The 21,777-nt window shown below is 33.8% G+C and overlaps 1 protein-coding gene across 9 annotated transcripts in view; it reads left to right on the top strand.

The window, feature by feature from the left end:
• ECT2 (epithelial cell transforming 2) overlaps positions 1 to 12,621 on the top strand; it is a 67,025-nt gene extending 54,404 nt beyond the window's left edge. For 5 of the 9 annotated variants that reach the window (XM_030929361.1, XM_030929353.1, XM_030929357.1 and 2 more), the window contains 3 exons: positions 6,353 to 6,460; positions 7,438 to 7,584; positions 11,300 to 12,621. In XM_030929361.1, the coding sequence (XP_030785221.1) occupies positions 6,353 to 6,460; positions 7,438 to 7,584; positions 11,300 to 11,389 (345 nt within the window). In that variant the 3' untranslated portion in view covers positions 11,390 to 12,621. Of the gene's footprint in view, positions 1 to 6,352; positions 6,461 to 7,437; positions 7,585 to 9,377; positions 9,645 to 11,299 lie in introns of all 9 variants that reach the window. The other 4 variants (XM_030929347.1, XM_030929343.1, XM_030929345.1 and 1 more) reach the window with 1 other exon arrangement.
• Positions 12,622 to 21,777: the final 9,156 nt, after the last annotated feature.

The following is a 21,777-nucleotide window of genomic DNA, read 5'->3' as shown; positions in this document are numbered from 1 at the left end:
TCCATGTGAAGATGTGTATGTGTGTGTATACGTATATATATGTGTGTGTATACATATATATTTTTAATTTATATTATATATGATATATATATGTTTATAATTTTATGTATATTTATTTAAATATTTATTTATATATATAACAATTTTTTATTTATAAGAACATATTCTTGGTCCATAGAAATCTAAAAAAACACACACACACAAACAAAAATTCTGATAATTGTTCTAAACACTTTGGAAGGAGGTTTTCATCAATGAATACTTACTTTATAAACCACGTTATACCTGTACGTGTACATATATATACGTATACACACAAGATGTAAATACACACACACACACACACACACACACACACACACACACAAGATGTAAAAAGATAAAAAAGTCTCTGATTCTTTGAATTAGTAGTTTTTGTTTTTGGTACCCTGTATATATATATTTTTGGTACCCTAAGTAGTTTGAGCTTTCTTAATTAAAAGAGTAAAATAAGCACAATTATTTTATTCTATACTATTTCGTTTGTCATGTTCACTCATTAATGATGTAAGAGTTAAATTTATCAGGGTGAAAGAAAACTTAGTCTGATACCATTAAGTTTGAATCTAAGGCCAAGAGCATGACTGACTGATTCTTGGTCAAACCATCTTAATAGTTTTTCTCCCCATGGACGTCATGTCCCATATTTTGTCATTTCAGAATCTAAAGATTAAAGTTTAAATCTATTGAAGATCTTTTGTCTCAGAATCCTTATGTATGTATTTTTGGTCTCTTGCCAACATGTAACCTTTAATTGCATGGTCCGTACTCTAACATTCATATATTGCCTAAGATAAGCTGGTAGCTTTGTGGAGGCCATTACAATTTCTAACCTCTAATGTCAGAAGTATACTTTTATTAATAAATAAATTTAAGCAAAGATACCCTTTCCCGAAGTTTGGTTAGTTTAAAAGTAACTTGATAATTAAATGCCATGTGCTACAATTTAGTACTTTTGCTGCTAACTTTATATTTATTTGAAATTTGCAAAACTTATTCTACATCTTGGTCAAATAAATCACCATTGGCTACTTAAGAGTTGCAATCTTCATTCTAAGTTTTTAAACTTGTAAGTAGAATTTCTAACTGCATGAGAACTAGACCAACGAGTGGACATATATTAAAAGTTTGTGCTTGTATGCCAATAATATTTATAATGAAGTTAATATGATTTGTATTTAAAGCTATAATTATTCTTCCATTTATTAGGCATACCTAGTAAAGTTGTTAGTATAAGTGTCTGTTATTGGTACCACTTTAATTTGGCCAAATCAGAAGCTCTAAGCTATAGGCATGATTACAGAGTTTGAGGAAAACACTGAGGCACAGGCTAAAGGGAGGGGACATGTGATAGTAGGTAGGATCTGGGGGTTTGAAGACGAGGGTAAGAGGAGAGCTTAGGCAAAGGAGAGAAGTATCTGATAACTCACAAGTAGACAGGTTAATTGGCTTAAAGTGTCAAATGCTAGAAAATTTCCTGTGAATTAACACCCGAGAATAGGATTTCAAAATCTGTAGCTGAGGCTCAGTTTCTCCTGAAATTAATATTATATATCTCAGTGGGAGAGACTGACTACTACTTTTTAATATTGAACTCAGCAGGTCTGTCTTCAGGTACATGTGAATTTGGAGTTGATTGAAAAACTCCTGCCCTTCCAAAGCTTCTTTAATGCTTGACATACTTTGAATAAGTCATAAAATGTTTTTGGAATTATAGTAAGTATTTATTAAAAATGTGTGTTCTCAAGTCCAGCAGAGCTTAAAAGTAAATAAAAATAAAAATGAGTTTTGGCTAATCAATTTCACTTTTATTTTATTTTTTCGTACTTGTCCTAGTATGTATTATATTTTAGAATTAGAAATAGACTAAAAAGCATAAAGTTTTTTCTCTTCGTTTTTTGTTTTTAAAGACAGAATGATAATTATTGAGAAAGAATGAATAACAAATAAACCTAGGACTACTGAAGATAAGTTTCCCCGACTTTGTACTTTTGCCTGTGATTTACCCTATCTGCCTTCCTCTGTGCGGAAAGCACTAAAGGAAGTACTTCGTATTTATATCTTAGCAAAAATAATATATTATATTCTAAGCCACTAGGAACTAGCAATATGTTCACCCTTTCAGTCATTCTGAATCCAGAATCTTCTAGAAAGGTAAAAAATCTTGTATCTATCTTCCACTCCCCTAAGTCAGAAGCAGTTTGTTAGTTCATTGAGAGAAAATATGAAGCCACTGGTTTCATTTTTAGTTCATCGGTGGTTATTAATACTTAGTCATAGTTAAGAGAACAATGGAAAAAAATGAGAAGCTCCTTTATTAGCATTTGCTAAGGATTTAAATTTCAGGGAACTTCATTATAAAGAGCATTTCAGCAAAATTAAACACACTTGGAGTTTAGTTGCATTACATATGAAAATGGATACATTTTGCATCTAAGTATTCAAAGAGTAAGTTATCAATGTTTAGTTTAATAGTCATGCTATGATTTTTACCATCTATTAAATTGAAAGATAATATTTGCATATAAGAAAAAAAGTTAAATATGCAATAGTATACTGCAGTAAAGTATGTCTCATACCCCTGTCTGGCTAATCTGTCTTTCCAGGGGTATGACTTTTGATACTTTCCAGAAATATAAGCAGAGACATATGTACATTCTTCAGAAATGTATTTCTTTTTCTTTTTCTTTTTTTTTAAAGATAGAGTCTCTGTTACCAAAGCTGGAGTGCAGTGGTGCAATCTTGGCTCACCGCATCCTCTGCCTCCAGGTTCAAGTGATTCTCATGCCTCAGCCTCTTGAGTAGCTGGGATTGCAGATGTGCACGACCGTGCCTGGCTAATTTTTGTATTTTTAGTGGAGACAGCATTTCACCATGTTGGCCAGCCAGGCTGGTCTTGAATTCCTGGCTTCAAGTGATCTGCCCACCTGGGGGCCTATCAAAGTGCTGGGATTACAGGTGTGTGAGCCACCACGCCTGGCCAAAAATGTATTTATTAGATTGATTCCTAAGTAATTTTCTCTTTAGAATGCAGTCATAAATGGATATTTTACCTGTTTCTAAGCTGTTTTGTGAATAGGTGACTCTTTGGTATGTGTGTTATTTTGTAACCAGTCAGTTAATAAATTATCACTGTTTTAAATTATTTTCCAGCTAATTTTATAGATCTTTCAGCTTTCAGTTAAAAAAAAAAGTCATAAGTTTACCAATTGAAAGAAGCATTGATAAGTTACTTTATAGTTTAAAAATAAAACATTAACAGAAAACTGTGCTTATTTTGATTTTTAATTGATTTTATTTATAATGACATAATTATACATATATTGGGGTACAGTGTTATGTTTTGTTGCATGTGTACATCGTATAATGACCGAATCAGGGTAATTACCATATCACTTATTTCTTTAAGGAAAATGTATTTAAATGTCAAAACATTGTTTTTCTGAATTGGCCTCTGTATCTTATGGACATAAAAAATTCTATCAAATAGTAGGTTTTCAGTATATATCTGTTGATTGCATGAGATAAAAATTGAAATAAAAATGGAATGCAGTCAAAGCAGAATTAAATTCATAAAAGTAAGGATACAATTGAGCTTATCCATATATACAGTAGTATAGGAAATGTCATCCCTCTACCATGAGATATAGGAAATCCTAGTAGTGTAAAACCTTTCAGATATGTGTGGCAGAGCTTAAGTCACATTCCTCAGTGCTTTGTTTCTTCCAGATTGACGTAAGGTATCAAATATTCAGTTGTTTTACAAATGATTACCTAGATAATTGTCAAGAACCAACTGAAAACTATTAGAATTTGTAACAGAGCTTAGTAAAGCAGCCAAATAAAATATAAATACATATGTATCAAGAGTTTTCCTTTATGCTGGCAGTAGCCAGTTAGAAAGTGTAGGAAACGAAGGCCTCTTTTCCAATAAAATTTGATATAAAATATCTGTAAAACATGCAAAAAATATATACGCAACTAATTGCTTTAAACTTAAAGCAATATGGATAAAGATAGCATTATATCCATTGTTTTTACAAACCAAATTGTAAAAAAAAAACTGAAGGAGACCATTGAGAGCTAGTGAGGCAAGATAGATTCTTTCCTGTTCTGACAATGAGAGTATAGGTTGAAGAAGTATACCCTTTTTCCATCAGGAACTTTTCATATTCTGCTTTTCTACCTCTAGTGTTCTAGTTTACCAACATGTGGTTTAGTATTTTCATATACAAAGACATATAGTTTCATGTATTTCTTTTTTTATCGTGGTAGAATATACATAACATAAAATTTACCGGTTTTAGCCATTTTTAAGTGTATAGTTTATTGGCATTAAGTATATTCAAACTGTTGTGCAATATCACCACCATCTGTTTTTTGAGCTTTTTCATCTTCCTAAACTGGAACTGTGGACCCATTACACAGTAATTTCCCATTACTGCACTCTAGATGCTCAAAAATAGTGGAATGATTAAATTAATTGTGGTATAATCAGAGGAGATTTGTCAGGTCTTCATTAAGAGTAAATCCTTTGAGACAAAAAAATTACAGCTAATTGAAAAACATAAGGTACAAAACTGAATAATATTCCAGTTTTGTTATGAAGAAACATTTTATACATGTAGAAAAATATCTCTAAGAAATATACCAAAGTGTAGATGGTAATTGATTAAGAGAGTTATGGGTAATTCATGTTTTCTAAATTTTTCTTAACTCAAAAAGGAACATTAAATTGAAAAGATACTGACATTTACAAGTACTGTTACCTGATTTGTACAAGATAAGCAACCTAGAGTTATTTAGCAAATCGATCAAGTGGAAAGAGAGGTTCTGTAGCAGGCAGAGGGGATGTGGTTGTTCAAATGACAAAATTAGAGAAGCTTTAGAATAACAAAAGCTGTCTATGTATCAGTGGTGGAGAGCTGAATCAAGCATTATAATTGTAGAGTATAATATTTAACACTTGGCAAAGAGGCTTAACATTTCATTCAAAGTACTTCCATGCATTATTTTGTTTTAGCCTTATGATTACTATGGGTTAGATTCTAGATATGTTCTACATTTTGCAAATGGAAAAAATTTTCAGAAAAAACAACTTTCACAAGGTTATTTTTTTCTCTGTCACCACAGAATGATAGTGCTGGAAAATAGTCTTTATAGTGACAAGGTAACAAGGCAATTTGCCTATTCATAGTCTGGATTTATAAATTTAAAGTGCAAATTGGTTATAGGACTATGCAAAATCATTTTGTCTAACTTGCTTTCTTCTGAAAATCCAGCCATAATTTGAGCAAGTAATATTTTTAATTACTTAAAGATTAATTGTCCTGTTTAAGTGGTTCAGTGGTTCTTGGCCTATATGAAGTCTTTTTAAAAATTTATTTTTAATTGACACATAATAATTGTACATATTTATGGGGTATAATGTGATGCTTTGATACAGGTATACATTGTGTGTTGATCAAATCAGGGTATTTAGCGTATCCATCACCTAATTTACTCATTTCTTTATGGAGTGAACCTTCAAAATCCGCTGTTCTGGTTATTTTGAAATATACAATACAATACTGTATTGTTAACTATAGTCACCATTGTGCAATAGAACACCAGAACTTATTTCTCCTTTCTAACTGTAACTTTGTGCCTATTGACCAACCTCACTGCAGCTCCCACCCCATCCCGTCCTCCCCAGCGTATCAGCAGTGGCTGACCTCATAGAAGTACACAGTAGTTATATGGGGTCTTTGATTCCTTTGGGAATGTGATACAAGCTGTGAACCCACTCTTCAGAAAGATGCCCTTTGTACATGTACACAAAAAATTTTGCGCCCAGTTTCTGTTCGTTGTCACCCTACAGGCTCTTGGTCACAGGTTTAGAACCTCTGATTTAGAATCCTTACAAATGCTGATTGAGGACGAAAGGGTAAAGTAGGAGAAAGTCTAAATCTTAATTTGAGTTTATGTCAGGAACAGTGTTTGTGGTCTTGGTTTTGTAGCCGACTTTATACTTAAGCATTAAGTTTAAGTCTGCTAAATTTCTAACTTGTTTAAGAGTTGTTAGATTTTATTTTGAAGTCCATTTCCAATTGCTTTGGTATCCATGACCCTTACAGGGAATTACTCATTTACCAAATGCTTATTTTTCACTATCCTTAAATTAGTACATTTCGGGGTAGAAGTTATATCAAGCACATGAAAAATCTTGAGTAGCTTCATTTACAAATACTCCATACATAAATATGCTTAAAAGTTTGATTTTTAGAAACAGTTGTGTGTTTTCAAGATAACAAAAGGTATTATTTTTCAATAGGAGAATCTTATTTATACTGCTGATCCAGAATCCTTTGAAGTAAATACAAAAGATATGGACAGTACATTGAGTAGAGCATCAAGAGCAATAAAAAAGACTTCAAAAAAGGTGAGTTTTAGTGAAATTATTATTTAGCATATCTCTAATATATATTTTCCAGACTACATTCAAATAATATTGCTGCAAACATCAATATAAAGATAGTTTATAGAACAAAGCTGTTCTTCGATTCTAGGAAATGACCCACAGAAACAATAGTTTTACTTCAGTGACTTCTTTGCCACAGTAACTATAACTTGTTATGCCTCCCATTTTGTAATAATGATGCTTCTGTGAACTATCCTGCAGTAGAAATGTACTGTTGGTGTTTTAGATTTAAATATGTGTGCCCTCATCTTAAATATATTGCCACAGTTATTTTCAGCAAAGGGCAGACGACAGTCAGGGGATCTGGGATGTATTCCTGACTCTAGAAGTATATTTTAGTCTTCTCGTGATGAAGATAACTTACTTACCTTATCAGAGTTGTTGAGGATTACATAAGTATGTTGATAATAGGCTTTTTAAAGTAGAACTAGAATTTTAGTGTTCTAAGAGAGATTTACAGCCATAATCTCTACTGCTAGATTTATAAGTTTTGTTTTCTTTCCCTTTATGGGGAGGCTTTGTATTTTAGTAATTTTTGTATCTCCTATCATTTAACATGTATGATGTATAAAAGAAAAACATGTTAGATTATTATTCAAATGAATTCCTTCACTCTTTCAATAAAGAAATGGAGGTTCAGGTGATTTTTGGATTAGAAATCTCACAACTGGACTGGCTGAATCAGACAAGAACTTAGGTTTCTTCTCTCCCAGGCTAGATTTCTTTTCTGCTCCTTCCGTTGGACTTCAGTGCTCTCTAAATGAAAGTTGAAATAGTATACAAATTTCCTCACTGCTTTGTGCCAAAGAGATTCTAATCTTGCCACATACTACAGTGGAAAAACTTTTGCTATATATTTGGCTTTTTTATGTTTCAGTATTCTTATCAACTGTATTAAATTTGTCTTGGTTTAAGTAATTGTAACTCTTAAACTCTAGGTTACAAGAGCATTCTCTTTCTCCAAAACTCCAAAAAGAGCTCTTCGAAGGGCTCTTATGACATCCCACGGCTCGGTGGAGGGAAGAAGTCCTTCCAGCAATGATAAGCATGTAATGAGTCGTCTTTCTAGCACATCATCATTAGCAGTAAGTTATTTTGATTTAATGGGGTGAATGACTTACTTATGAAGCTGGTATGTGATTTGTTAACTTTTAAAAATTGGAAACATTTCTTCCATGCTTAAAAAATTTTAATAATGTATTTTAACCCAGTATGCCAAAATATTATCATTTGAATGCGAATCATTGTAAGAATTACCAGTGAGATATTTTCATTCTTTCTTATGTACTAAGTATTAAAAATGTGGGATGCACCTTATACTTACAAAGCTGGCTGCATTTCAGACTGGCTATGTTTCAGGGGTTTCGTAGCCACATGTGGCTAGTGGCTCCTGGAAGGACAGCACAGCTCTGTACACTAGCACTGAAGAATCGGCATGGAAAGCATGATGCTAGGAGGCAGGAGGTCTCCTCTAGTGCTTTAAACCTTGGCATCCTAACATAGTCGTACGTCATTTTTTAAATATGTACATCTCTTTATTGGGTAAAGGCAAGTGAGAAAACCCTATTACGAATGAACTAGAGACATACTTAATGTGTAGTTTATTTGATAGGAAATTTTATTGGTATTGAAATGTGTTCTAAAATCTCTAAGAAAAGAAACACGTTTCAATCTGGCCTGTCACTTTACTAATGTAAATAGCTATGATTCCGTTTATACAGATCGGTTCCAATAAGGTAGCAGAGACCGAGTTTTATTCCTTTTACTGTTTTTGTGATGAGTAGAATATAATCTCTGAAACTGAATTTCAAAGGATGATATGGGTTCTAAATTCATGTATATTATATATATATATGTATGTATATTTAAAATTTTTCCTGAACAATCCAAATTTCCAACAGTTTCAGAATTATTAAATTATTAGATATTTAATACTATTACTAAGTATTTGAGTGAAATATCTGTTCTTAATACAATTATTAACCTACTGAAGTTAAGAAAAGCAAGTGACTGTCACTTCTTAGCTGTGTGTCCTGTACCGGGTTTCTTATTCTCTCATCTGCATTTTTGCAGATGAGAGAAAAGATGTTAATAGTGCTTACTTATTCCATAATTTCATTATAGGACTAAATAATATATGTATATATTATATAATCACCCATATGTATATGATGTTATATACTGAGAGGCAGTTTGGGTGGTGGTTAAGAGCCTGGATTCTGGAACCCTAGTGTTCAAATCCTTGCTCTGCTATTTACCAGCTATATGTGTTTTGGCAAGTTATTAAAGGTCTGTTTCAATTTCATTGTCTGTAAAGTAAGTCATAAGTAGTTATAAGGATCAAGTGAGTTATTATATGTAAAGTGCTTAGAACAGTACCTGGCACATTGTGAGTGCTCTTGTGTTCTTTTTATTATATAAAATTTTTGCAGGTAAGGCACATAAATAATACTTAGTAATATATATTTTAACGTTGGTTAAAGTCTTTAGTTAACACATCAAAGAGTTATGGCTAAATCTATTAGTGTATTTATACAGGTTTTTAATCAACATGAACCTTAACCAATGGGAGAGAAGCTGTATTTAGTTGATAAAATGAATATATGCAAAGTAGTTTGGTCGATTAAAATTGACAAATGCAGATAAGCATTAATTTGTGAAAATTAGATTATAGCTTTCTCAAAGCCACCTGTAGCAACTATTGTAAACATTTTCATCTTTCAAATTTGAAAGTAAATGAATTTTATAGAAAATTTTAGAAAATTAATTTGTTATTTATGGTTATGTCACTTTTAATAGACAATATACGTAAGAAGCAGCTAAAATACCTTCAAGACATTAATGTCGTCTTCTCAATTGCTTGTTTCTGTTCTAACAGATTACCCATTCTGTTTCCACAAGCAATGTAATTGGATTTACTAAGCATGTTTATGTTCAGCGCCTAAACTCTACTGGTGGGCGCTCTCAGTACTCCTGGTTTCGATCTGTACGTCATTCTGCTTTCCGAGCTAGTTTTTCAGAGATACTAGAAGGAAACACTGATTTTTCAAATTTCAAAAAAGTTATTTCCAACTCGTCTTTGACACTTGTGAAGAATTAGGAGATTTGCCAACCACTAATGGAAACAAGCCTCATGAAGTTTAATGTGAGCTTATTAGCTATTTAAAATTTGTATCTGCAGAAAAAAAGAAAAAAAAAAAGGAACATATTTTTTCTCCAAGGAATCGCTTATTGGGTGGGTGGGAACTTTGGAATTCACAGTGTTATCACTGCTTTGAATTAATAACAATTTAGGTTTAATAGAGTTTATTAAGTCCAGAAAAAATAAGTTCCATTAGAAATGTTCTTATTTAGGAAAATTATCATTTTAAAGAATAGTAATGATTGTCATGAGTAGTGGATTTATATTCCAAATCTGATTCTTAATGTTAGATTTATAGCATTTACAGAAAATTATGCTTTTAATATACCAAATCATAAAAGTTCCACGTGAGGAAAGTGTCAACTTTTATATTATACATTTATATCATCATTTTGTTGATACTTGAATGGTTATGCTTCATCAGCCCAGCTTTTTAAATGCTTCATTTTACAACCTTGTTTATGAGAACTTACAGCCAACTACCTTACTAGCTCTTACAGTTAGCCATTTATATATGTTAAAATAAAACAGTAGCCTTGGCCGGGCGCGGTGGCTCAAGCCTGTAATCCCAGCACTTTGGGAGGCCGAGACGGGTGAATCACAAGGTCAGGAGATCGAGACCATCCTGGCTAACACGGTGAAACCCCGTCTCTACTAAAGAATACAAAAAACTAGCCGGGCGAGGTGGCGGGCGCCTGTAGTCCCAGCTACTCTGGAGGCTGAGGCAGGAGAATGGCGTAAACCCAGGAGGCGGAGCTTACAGTGAGCTGAGATCCGGCCATTGCACTCCAGCCCGGGCGACAGGGCGAGATTCTGTCTCAAAAAAAAAAAAAAAAAGTAGCCTTAAAATTTATTTTCATTTACAGTTATTCTTGAGTCTTCGCATGTTATTTGTTAGAGTTGTTTTATTTTAAAATTTTTAAGACTTCTCAGGGATCTAAAACAGCAATTTAATAATCACTATTATCCAGAAGGATTGCTGTTTCACTCAATTTTTATATAGAACAAAATTTTAAAAATTGTTTAAAAATATTTTTTAGAGATGGGGTCTTGCTAAGTTGTCCAGGCTGGTCTCAAACTCTTGGCCTTAAGCAGTCCTCCCACATCAGCCTCCTGAGTAGCTGGGATTACAGTGGAACAAAATTATATATATACATACACACTCTCACACTCACATATGTACATCTGAGTTGTACGTATATTACAAACACTCTTTGAGAGTGTATGACTTAATTTTAGAAGATTATTTCCCATGAAATGATTTCATTCTTCTTAATTCTGCTTTATGAACTAAGAAGAAACTTTGTTTGCCAATTTATAATTTTTTCTTTTATAACCTGAAACACTGAATCATTAATATTTCATAAAACAAAGTTAGGTATCACTACTAGCAATAGGCCAGTATCTGTTCAGTTGAGTTAATATCTAGTTAACTAGTCTAGCTATTTGGCTTTGTTTTCAGAATGCTATAATAGTTTTCTTTTTTCTCCCTTTTCCATTCCCCTAACTTTAAAGAGTTTAGAATTGTCAGATGTCTTGTACTTAATTGTTATGGTAATTTGTAAAATGTAAAAATAATAGGCATGATACCAAACTGTATTTTACAATTTTTTTAAAGGAAGATTTAAAATATGAAATAATTTGTTTTGTCTTTACAGGGTATCCCTTCTCCCTCCCTTGTCAGCCTTCCTTCCTTCTTTGAAAGGAGAAGTCATACGTTAAGTAGATCTACAACTCATTTGATATGAAGCGTTACCAAAATCTTAAATTAGAAATGTATAAACACCTCATACTCAAATAAGAAACTGACTTAAATGGTACTTGTAATTAGCACTTGGTGAAAGCTGGAAGGAAGATAAGTAACACTAAAGTATGCTATTTGATTTTTCTTCTTGAAAGAGTAAGGTTTACCTGTTACATTTTCAAGTTAATTCATGTAAAAAAATGATAGTTATTTTGATGTAATTTATCTTTTTGTTTGAATCTGTCATTCAAAGGCCAATAATTTAAGTTGCTATCAGCTGATATTAGTAACTTTGCAACCCTGATAGAGTAAATACATTTTATAGGTGGGTGCCAAATACTGCTGTGAATCTATTTGTATAGTATCTGTGAATGAATTTATGGAAATAGATATTTGTGGAGCTCAATTTATTCAGTAGATTAAATGATGTCATAATACTGGATAAAAACTTGCATAGAATTCTGATTCGATAGTGGGTCTGTTTCACATGTGCAGTTTGAAGTATTTAACCACTCCTTTCGCAGTTTATTTTCTTCTCAAGTGTTTTCAAGATCTAGCATGTGGATTTTAAAAGATTTGCCCTTATTAACAAGAATAACATTTAAAGGAGATTGTTTCAAAATATTTTTGCAAATTGAGATAAGGACAGAAAGATTGAGAAACATTGTGTATTTTCCAAAAACAAGATGTTTGTAGCTATTTCAGAGAGAGTACTGTATATTTATGGTGATTTTAGCCACTAGCAAATCTTGATTTAGTTTGATAGTATGTGGAATTTTATTTTGAAGGATAAGACCATGGGAAAATTGTGGTAAAGACCGTTTGCACCCTTTATGAAATAATTCCGAAGTTGCCATCAGTTTTACTAATCTTCTGTGAAATACATAGATATGTGTATGTTCAACTTTTTATTATGGTCTTATAATTAAATGTAAAATTGAAAATTCATTTGCTATTTCAAAGTGTGATATCTTTCACAATAGCCTTTTTTATAGTCAGTAATTCAGAATAAGCAAGTTCATATGAATAAATGCATTTTTATTTCCTATTTCTTTAGGGAGTACTACAAATGTTTGCCACTTAATTTTCAAGTATCTGTTTTAATAGTTAACTGACTATAGATTTTCTATGCCGTGTATGTGCCACTTCTGAGAATAGTAAATGACTCTTTGCTATATTTTAAAAGCAATTGTATTAGTAAGAACTTTGTAAATAAATACCTAAAACCCAAGTGTATTTTATGTCTCATGTCTTAGTTTCTTCAGGGAAATTTTCATAGGCAAATATGAATGCTTGCATCAACATGTTCTTTTGTGTATTTGCTTGCTTATTTATTTATTCCTTCCTCCATTAATATTTTTGAGCATTTTGTTTTAAGAGGTGATCTGTAAGTTAGGAATTTTTAATCTGGAATCTACTTTGCGAAATGTAGGTAGTGAATCCTATGATGTTTTGTGCAAAATTTTGTGTTTATGTGAATATATGCATTTTTCTGGCAGAAAATACACAATTGTTATTTTATTGGAGGTGGAACTGTTATTTTCCCCCAAAAGGGTGGAGTTTCCAGAGACAAGAAATGACATAAGGCATAAAGCTAGAAAAGTATTGACTATACACTGGCAAAATATAGCAGGTAGTTAATTTTAATTTGAAAGGGAATGTTTCTGGTTTTTACTGTTATCTGCCTGCCTTAGGTTTTTAGACAATCCTTGTTATCAGATGAAGACAGTTTGCATGTATCATGTAAAATTAGGATTCTGTATCATGCATGGATATTAAATATAATAACTTCTCTATTGAGAAAATCATAATTTAGGTTTTCTTAATTATTAAGAGCATTTTTAATTTCCTTAAGGCATTTAGGTCATCCAATAGTGTTTTTTCCAAGAATGCAAGGTTAGTTCAATATTGGAAAATTTACCAATATGACTTCCACTGACAAAGAAGAAAGACATGGTTTATCATTAGGTTCCAAAAGGTTGTTTACAGAATCTTAGCCACTGTTCTTAATAAAAATTCTAAGGACTTTTGGTACCATGTCTGAGTAAGCTACTACATTTACAGTGCATGTTCTTCTAACAGAAACATCAAGCATTTCTTTATGAAATATAACCAAGAAATAATTTTCATATATAACTGAGGTTAAAAAAATAATCTGGAAATCCTCAGATATGAGAAATTAAGAATCAAAGCCATAATGCTAAGTGTAGACTGATACCAAAGACCAATTGAAAGGATTTGAGACCAATATATAAGCCTTAAAATGCTGGAACATTGATCCCTGACTCAGCCTAGCTGAAGGTAAGATCTTAGTTAAAAGCAAAAGAGGAAATAAAAAGGCATGAGGAGAGTAAAGAGATGAAGCAAATAGAATGTGTTCTCCAGGAACTGGAAATAATAGATCAATCAAAAAGAAAAAAAATAAGAAAGAACTCATACTGAATAATAGACATGACTTTTTAAAATAAACAAGCTTGATTGGTAAAAGAATCAAGTTGAACTTCTAGAAGTAAAGAGAGAGACCTGGCTGAAGAGAAAACTAGTGAACTAATAGATAAATTTCAGAAAATTACCATCACAAACCATCAAAAAGTACTAAGAAGTGTTTTAAGAGATGTAAAAAATGGAACATGAATATCCAACAACCTGTAATAGGATATCTGGAGAAAAAAATTAAAATAATAGAAGGGGGTAGAAAGCAATATTGGAAGAGTTGAGAGTTTTCTAAAACTGGAAAAACATGAAACTTTAAAATCAAGCATGCCCATCAAGTATTGAGCAAAGTCAATTAAAAAATTCTCACTGAGAACGTTATAGTCAGTATAGGAGAAAAATAAATGAAGAGTGCTAACTTGTTTATGAATAGAAAGATGTAAAAAGGATGTGAATTTTCATCAGTTTAACCAATACACTTACATTCAACTGAAAGCTTAGTGGATTTTTTTTATGGAACTTAATACAAAAGAAGTCATTATAAACAAAGTTAAAAACAAATCACAGAAAAATGTAACTCAGAATAAAGGATTTACATTTAGAGTGTAAGGAAAACTCCAGTCTCTAAAAACCCAATAGAAAAATTACCAGAAGATAGATGGTTTGCAGAAAATGAAAAGTTACCATTCAACATATAAGACTTACCAGCCTTAAAAGAGAAAGTTCATTAAAATTACCCTACATACCATTTTTAATCATTAGAAATCTAAATATTTGACAGTATTTCTGCTGGTGGGGCTGTGGGTAAATGTACTCTTACATGTGTCTGTTGTGAATATAAAAATGATTGCAACCTCCGTGCAGGGAAATTTAGTACAGGCACACCTCAGAGATACTGCAAATTTGGTTGCAGACCACCACAATAAAGCAGCTATCTCAATTAAGTGAGTCACATGAATTTTCGGTTTCCCATTGCATATAAAAGTTATGTTTACACTATACATAGACTATTAAGTGTAATAGCATTATGTCTAAAAAGAAATGTTCATGTTCATACCTTAATTTAAAAATGCATTATTGCTTACCAAAAAAAAAAAAAAAAGCTAAAGATCATCAGAGCCTTCAGTGAGTCATAATATTTTCTGGTGGAGGACCTTTAAAATATTTTTTATTTCTAATTATTATGGATACATAATATTTGTGTTATGTATATTTGTATATTGATGGGTCCATGTGATATATATTTTTTTCTTTTTAAAACTTTTTTTTTTTTTTGAGACAGTCTCACTCTGTCTCCACAGCTTCATCTTCACCACTTACTCACATTCTTTATGTTCCTTCTGCTGCTTCTCTTGAACCTTCCAAAAAAGTTACCTTTGCCTTAAGGTTATTCTCAAAGAACTGTCTAGCAGCAAAGACTTACCCTTGTTCAAAAGCAATTGCAGGCTTAACTAAATTAGTTGAAGCATCTTTAGATATTGTAGTAAGTTCACCTTTAAATCTGATGGTACCACATGTGTATTAGTCTTTCCTAAAAGATATTTAATTGGCTTCCAGTTCTGTATGGCTGCACAGGAAGCATGGTGGGATCTGCTTAGCTTCTGGGGAAGCCTCAGGAAACTTACAGTCATGGCAGAAGGTGAAGGGGAAGCCAGCACCTCACATGGCCAGAAGCAGGAAGGAGGGAGAGAGATGGGAAAGGTGCTACACACTTGTAGTAAACAACCATATCTCATGAGAACTCTTAGGAGAACAGTGCCAGGGGGATGGTGCTAAATCATTCATGAGAAACTGCCACCATGATCCAATTACCTCCCACCAGGCCCTACCTCCAGCATTGGGGTTGACATTTCAACATGAGATTGGGGCGGGGACCCAGATCCAAACTATATCAATATGCAATACACTTTTCTCTCCCCTTCTTACAGAAAAATTGGTGTATAATAATTACCGTTCTACAGTCTTGCTTTTATCACTTCAAAATATATTCTGGAAATCACTCTATCTGTATATAAGTCCTTCATTTCTTTTTACAGTTGCAGAGTACTCCACTGTGAGTGGACTCTATTTTATTCACCCAATCCCCTATTGATGTTTCTAGTGTTCTACTACCACAATGATGCTGCAAGTTTTATGAATAATAGGTCATTTGTATTTCTGTCAGCATGTTTTGCAAAAAAAAAAAAAAAGTACATGTGGGATTACTAGGTCAAAAGATCAATATATAATTTTGGTAGACATGGGCATATTTTGTTTTATTGCACTTAGCAGATACTGTGCTTTTGGCGGACTGGAGATTTGTAGCAATGCTGCATTGAGCAAGTCTATTAGTACAGTGTTTCCAAAAGCATGTGTTCACTTCATGTGTCTGTGTCACATTTTTTTATTTCTTGCAATATTTTATACTTTTCATTATTATACCTGTTTTGGTGATCTGTGGTCAGTCATCTTTGATGTTATTATTGCAATTGTTCCAGGGCACCACAAACTGCACCCATCTAAGACTGAAAACTTTATCAGTAATTGTGTGCGTTCTGACTGCTCCACTGAACAACTGTTCCCCAATCTCTCCCTCTGCTTGGATCTCCCTAATTCCTGAGGCATAGTACTGAAAATAGGCTAATTAATAATTAATCCTACAATGGCCTCTAAAAAGTCAAAAGCTAGGAATTACTAAACTTAGTGAAGGAGGCATGTTGAAAGCAGAGATAGACTGAAACAAGGCCCTTTGTGCTATAGTTAGCCAAGTTGTGAATGCAAAAAGAGTTAAGGAAATTACAAGTGCTATTCCATTGAACATGTGAATAATAAGAAAGAGAAACAGATTTATTGCTGATACGAAGAAAGTTTGAATGGTCTAGAGAGAAGATCAAACTAGCCACAACAGTCCTTTAAGCCAAGCCTAATCCAGAGTAAGTCCTTAACTCTCTTTCAATCCTATGAAGGCTGAGAGAGATAAGGAAGTTGCAGAAGCTTGAAGCTAGCAGAGGTTGGTTCATGAGGAAAGAAATGGTCTCCAAAACATAAAAGTGCAATGTGAAGCAGCAAATGCTGATAGGGAAGCTGCAGCAAGTTATCTAGAAGAGCTGGCTAAGATAACTGAAGAAGGTGGCTATGCTTAATAACATTTTCAATGTAGACGAAACAGCCTTCTGTTGGAAGAAAACGCCATCTAAGACTTTTTTTTTTTTTTTTTTTTTTGAGATGGAGTTTTGCTCGTTGCCCAAGCTGGAGTGCAATGGTGCGATCTCGGCTCACTGCAACCTCTGCCTCCTGGGTTCAAGCAATTCCCCTGCCTCGGCCTCCCAAGTAACTGGGATTACAGACACGCCCCACTACGCCCTGCTAATTTTTTGTATTTTTAGTAGAGATGGGGTTTCACTATATTAGCCAGGCTGGTCTCAAACTCCTGACCTCAGGTTATCTGCCCACGGCCTCCCAAAGTGCTGGGATTACAGATGTGAGTCACCTCGCCCAGTCAGTCTAAGACTTCCATAGCTAGACAGAAGTCAATGCCTGTCTTCAGTGCTTCAAAGACAGGCTGACTCTTTTGTTAGGAGCTAATACAGCTGGTAACTTGAAGCTGTGTTCATTGACCATTCTGAAAATCCTAGGGCCATTAAGATTATGCTACATAGACTTTGCTTGTGTTCTATAAATGGAATAACAAAGCCCGAATGACAGCACATCTTTTTATAGCACGGTTGACTATTTTGAGCCCACTCATGAGACTCTTGAGTGGTTTCTTGAGATGGAATCTACTCCTGGTGAAGACACTGTGAACATTGTTGAAATGACAAAGGATTTAGAATATTACAGAACTTAGTTGCTAATGCAGAGGCAGGAATTGGGAGGACTGACCCCAACTTTGAAAGTTCTTCTAGGGGTAAAATGCTATCAACAGCACTGCATGCTACAGAGAAATCTTTCATGAGAGGAAGTCAATTACTGTGGCCAACTTCATTGTTGCCCTATTTTAAGAAATTGCCACTGCCACCGAACCTGCAGCAAACCATCAACCTGATCAGTCAGCAGCCATCAACATTGAGGCGAGACCCTCCACCAAAAATGGACAAATGGGATCACATCAAGCAAAGACATCTTTACAGCAAAGGAAACAATCAACAAAATGAAGAGCCAGTCACAGAATGGAAAAATATCTGCAAACTACCCATCTGCCAAGGAATTAATAACCAGAATATATAATGAGCTTAAGTAATTCAATAGGAAAAAGAATCCAATTTTAAAATAGGTAAAAGATTTGAATAGATATTTTTAAAAAGAAGACATACAAATGGCCAACACGTATATGAATAAATGCTCAACATCACTAATCAAAGAAATGTAAATCGAAACTACAATGAGATATCATCTCACCGCAGTACAAATAGCTTTTATAAAAAGAACGAGCACTAAGGGATGCTGCTTTGAAAACATAAAGGGTAACCCTTGTACATTGTTGGTGGGAATGTATGTACAACCACTGTGGAGAACAGTATAAAGGTTCCTCAAAAAAGCTAAAAATGGAACTACCATATGATCCAGCAATCCCATTGCTGGATATATATTTAAAAGAAAGAAAATTAGTATATCAAAGAGGTGTCTGCACTCCTATGTTTACGGTAACACTATTCACAATAGCCAAGATATGGAATCAACCTAAGTGTCCATCAACAGATAAATGGATAAAGAAAATGTGATACATATACACAATGGAGTACTATTCAGCCGTAAAAAAGAATAAAACTCATTTGCAACCACATGGATGGAACTGGAGGACATGTTAAGTCAAATAAGCTAGGGACAAAAAGGCTAATATTGCATGTTCTCACTCATATGTGGGAGCTAAAAATTAAAAGTTGAACTCATGGAGATAGAGTAAAATGATGGTTACCAGAGGCTAGGAAGGGTAGTGGGGAAGAAGGTATAAAGAGGGGTTGGTCAATGGGTACAAAGATACAATTAGATAGAAGGAAAAAGATCTATTGTTCAGCAGCACAATAGGGTGACTATAGGTAACAATAAAACTTTAAAACGTAAAAAGTTTCAGCACGTTTGAGTTTGAATAAACTATTTTGACTTACTTTGAAAGAGGCTATTTTGGGATTAGTGTTTTGTTTTGAGGCCTAGTCATCAATCAAAGCTGACCACTGAATGCTTGATATTTTGTCTTTCCACTTTTTTAAGAGTTCCTTGTAAGCATATTATGGTTGACATATTAAAAGTCCCATTATGGCTTTTTTGATTCTGTTATTCTTGGTGAACTTAGTAATTTATAAATGTACACATAAAAATTATAGGAATATAATGAGTATATATAGTAAGAGTTTTGCCAGGAAGATGTAGACAGTTACATGATCAACATAAAGGGACTACTTCAGTTGGTCAAAAATTGTGCTTATAAATGTGTTAGGAACCTGCCTAAGCAGAGGCTAGGAAGAGATCATATTAATGACCTCAGAATATGTATTGTGCGAAGTGACTTTGCATAATTTGATAAGACAAGGAATATCCTTAGATAAGTTTTCGTTAGGTACCTAAGGATGCACTGTGAATCTTCATTACATTTTCATGAAGCATAGCACAAGTTTGCAGTTAAGTGATTTTATCAGTCCGTTTCTTGCTTATAGAATTTTTGGAGTCTAACACTGTTTTTTCTTTTTGTTTTTTTTTTTTTTTTTTTTGTCTTCTCTTTTCATTTGGTCTAAGCTGCGAGTGTTTCTGCTAGTATAACATTCTCAGAATCCTTGTAAACTGGCACACAATTTGCTCCATTAGACAAGAGACCTTTCACATGTCTTTTCTGGATAATCCCATCTCTATTCCTGGCTTCTGATGACAAAGCTGAGTCACATGCCTGATCTCTTCACAAAGATTTCAGGAGGCTTGAATAGGGTCCTCTGACTGAATCCTGATTATTTTAGGCTTCCTTTAGTTTCCAATTCCTCATTTCTCCCCAGCACACATTTAACGTATTCCTGCCGGCAGTCTGTTTTTGATAATGCAGGTATTCTGACATCATGTGGGCCCTCTCTACAGTATCCTCACTTTCTTCTGAGTGCTCACCAGCAGAGTTGTTAACATTTGTATTTCTAGTAACAGTTTATTCAAGGCAATCTAGGCTTTCCCTCAGGATATTTTAGTTTTTGCTTATTTTTTTAATTGACAAATAAAAATTGTATATATTTACAGTTTACAAAATGATGTTTTGAAATGTGTATACATCGTGGAATGGCTAAATGAAGGTAGTTAACATGCATTACCTCATATACTTGCAATATTGGAATACATACTGGCTTTTCCATTTTGCTTTTCGTAATTCTTTTAGCCTCTTCCCGCTGACCAATTCAAAAGTCACCCCCACATTTTTAAGTATTTGTTACAGCAACACTCCACATTTGATACCAAAACCTATTTAGTTTCTTATTACTGCTGTAACAAATTACTGAGTGTAGAGGCTTAAACACAAATTTATTCTCTTGTAGTTTGGAGATAAGAAGTCCAAAATCATGAGTCTGACTCATCAAAGTCAAGCTATCAAGAGGGCTTGTTCCTTCTGGAGGTCCTAGGGGAGAACTTGTTCCTTGCCTCTTTCCAGCTTTTGGAGGCTGCTGGTATTCCTTGGTTTGTGACTGTATCATTCCAATCTCTACTTCTGTCATACCTCACCTCCTCTGCAGACAAATCTCTTACTGCCTCCCTCTTACTATAAGGACACTGGTGACTACATCAGGCCCACCTGGATAATCCAGCATAATTTCTCCATCGCAAGATCCATAACAATCACATCTACAAAGTTCCTTTCACCATCTAACATATTCATAAGTGCCTGGGCTTGGATGTCAGTGTATTTGGAGAATCATTACTCAGGGTATCACAGGCTTCCTGGCATGTGGTTAGAGTGGTGGAGGCATGTGTCATCATCGGTAGTCCAGTGCAGGATTGTTCACATGGTAGCACTTCTAGGGTTCAAAAAAGCAAATAGTTTTAAAATCTCTGCTTATGTTATTTTTCCTGTTGTCTCTCATTGGCCAAAACAAATTGCATAGCTGCAACTAAAGTTAATGTGGGAAGGTACTACCATCCAGAGGTGTGGATGCTGGAAGATGCGCACAAATGGGGACTTATTACTGCAACAGAGTAGTACAATGCAAACAAATTTCTAGAAAAACACAACTTAATGAAATAGAAATAGAAAACTTAAATGTTCCTGTAAACACCCAAGAAATATAATCCACATTTAAAATCATTCCTAAGGCCAGCTGCAGGGGCTTATGCCTGTAATCCCAGAACTTTGGGAGGCCAAGGTGGGTGGATCAGTTGAGGTCAGGAGTTCAAGACCAGCCTGGCTGGCCATCATGGTAAAACCCCATCTCTACTAAAAATAAAAAAATTAGCTGGGCATGGTGGCAGCACCTGTAATTCCAGCTACTCGAGACGCTGAGGCATGAGAATCACTTGAACCTGGAAGCCGAGGTTGCAGTGAGCCAAGACTGTCCCACTGTGCTCCAGCCTGTGTGACAGAGCGAGACTCTGTCTGAAAAAAAAAAAGGAATCATTTCTAAAAAGAAACCATCAGGCCTAGATGGCTTCACTGGTGAATTCTATCAAATATTTAATAAAGAATTAATCTTACAAATTCTTACAGAGCCTAGTGAAAGGGAATACTTCCCAACTCATTTTTTGAATTCTGGATAACTTCAGATATTTTAAGAAAGGCTAATCTTATTTGTGAAAATACATGCAAAATTTCAAAATAAAATATTAACAAAATCTTATTTAATAAGAATTATATATCATGACCAAGTTGGGCTTATGCTACGAATGCAAGGTTATTTAACTTTAGATAATTCATCAGTATATTTTCATACTTAATAAAGGAAAAAATTACATTATCTCAATGGTTGCAGAAAAAAATGATAAATTCAACATCCATTATAATAAAACCTCTTTGCAAAC

Source organism: Rhinopithecus roxellana, chromosome 1 (genome assembly GCF_007565055.1).
Source record: "Rhinopithecus roxellana isolate Shanxi Qingling chromosome 1, ASM756505v1, whole genome shotgun sequence".
Lineage (NCBI taxonomy): Eukaryota > Metazoa > Chordata > Mammalia > Primates > Cercopithecidae > Rhinopithecus > Rhinopithecus roxellana.
The sequence above is the reverse complement of the archived record's forward strand: the minus strand, read 5'-3'. Positions and strand labels throughout refer to the sequence as shown.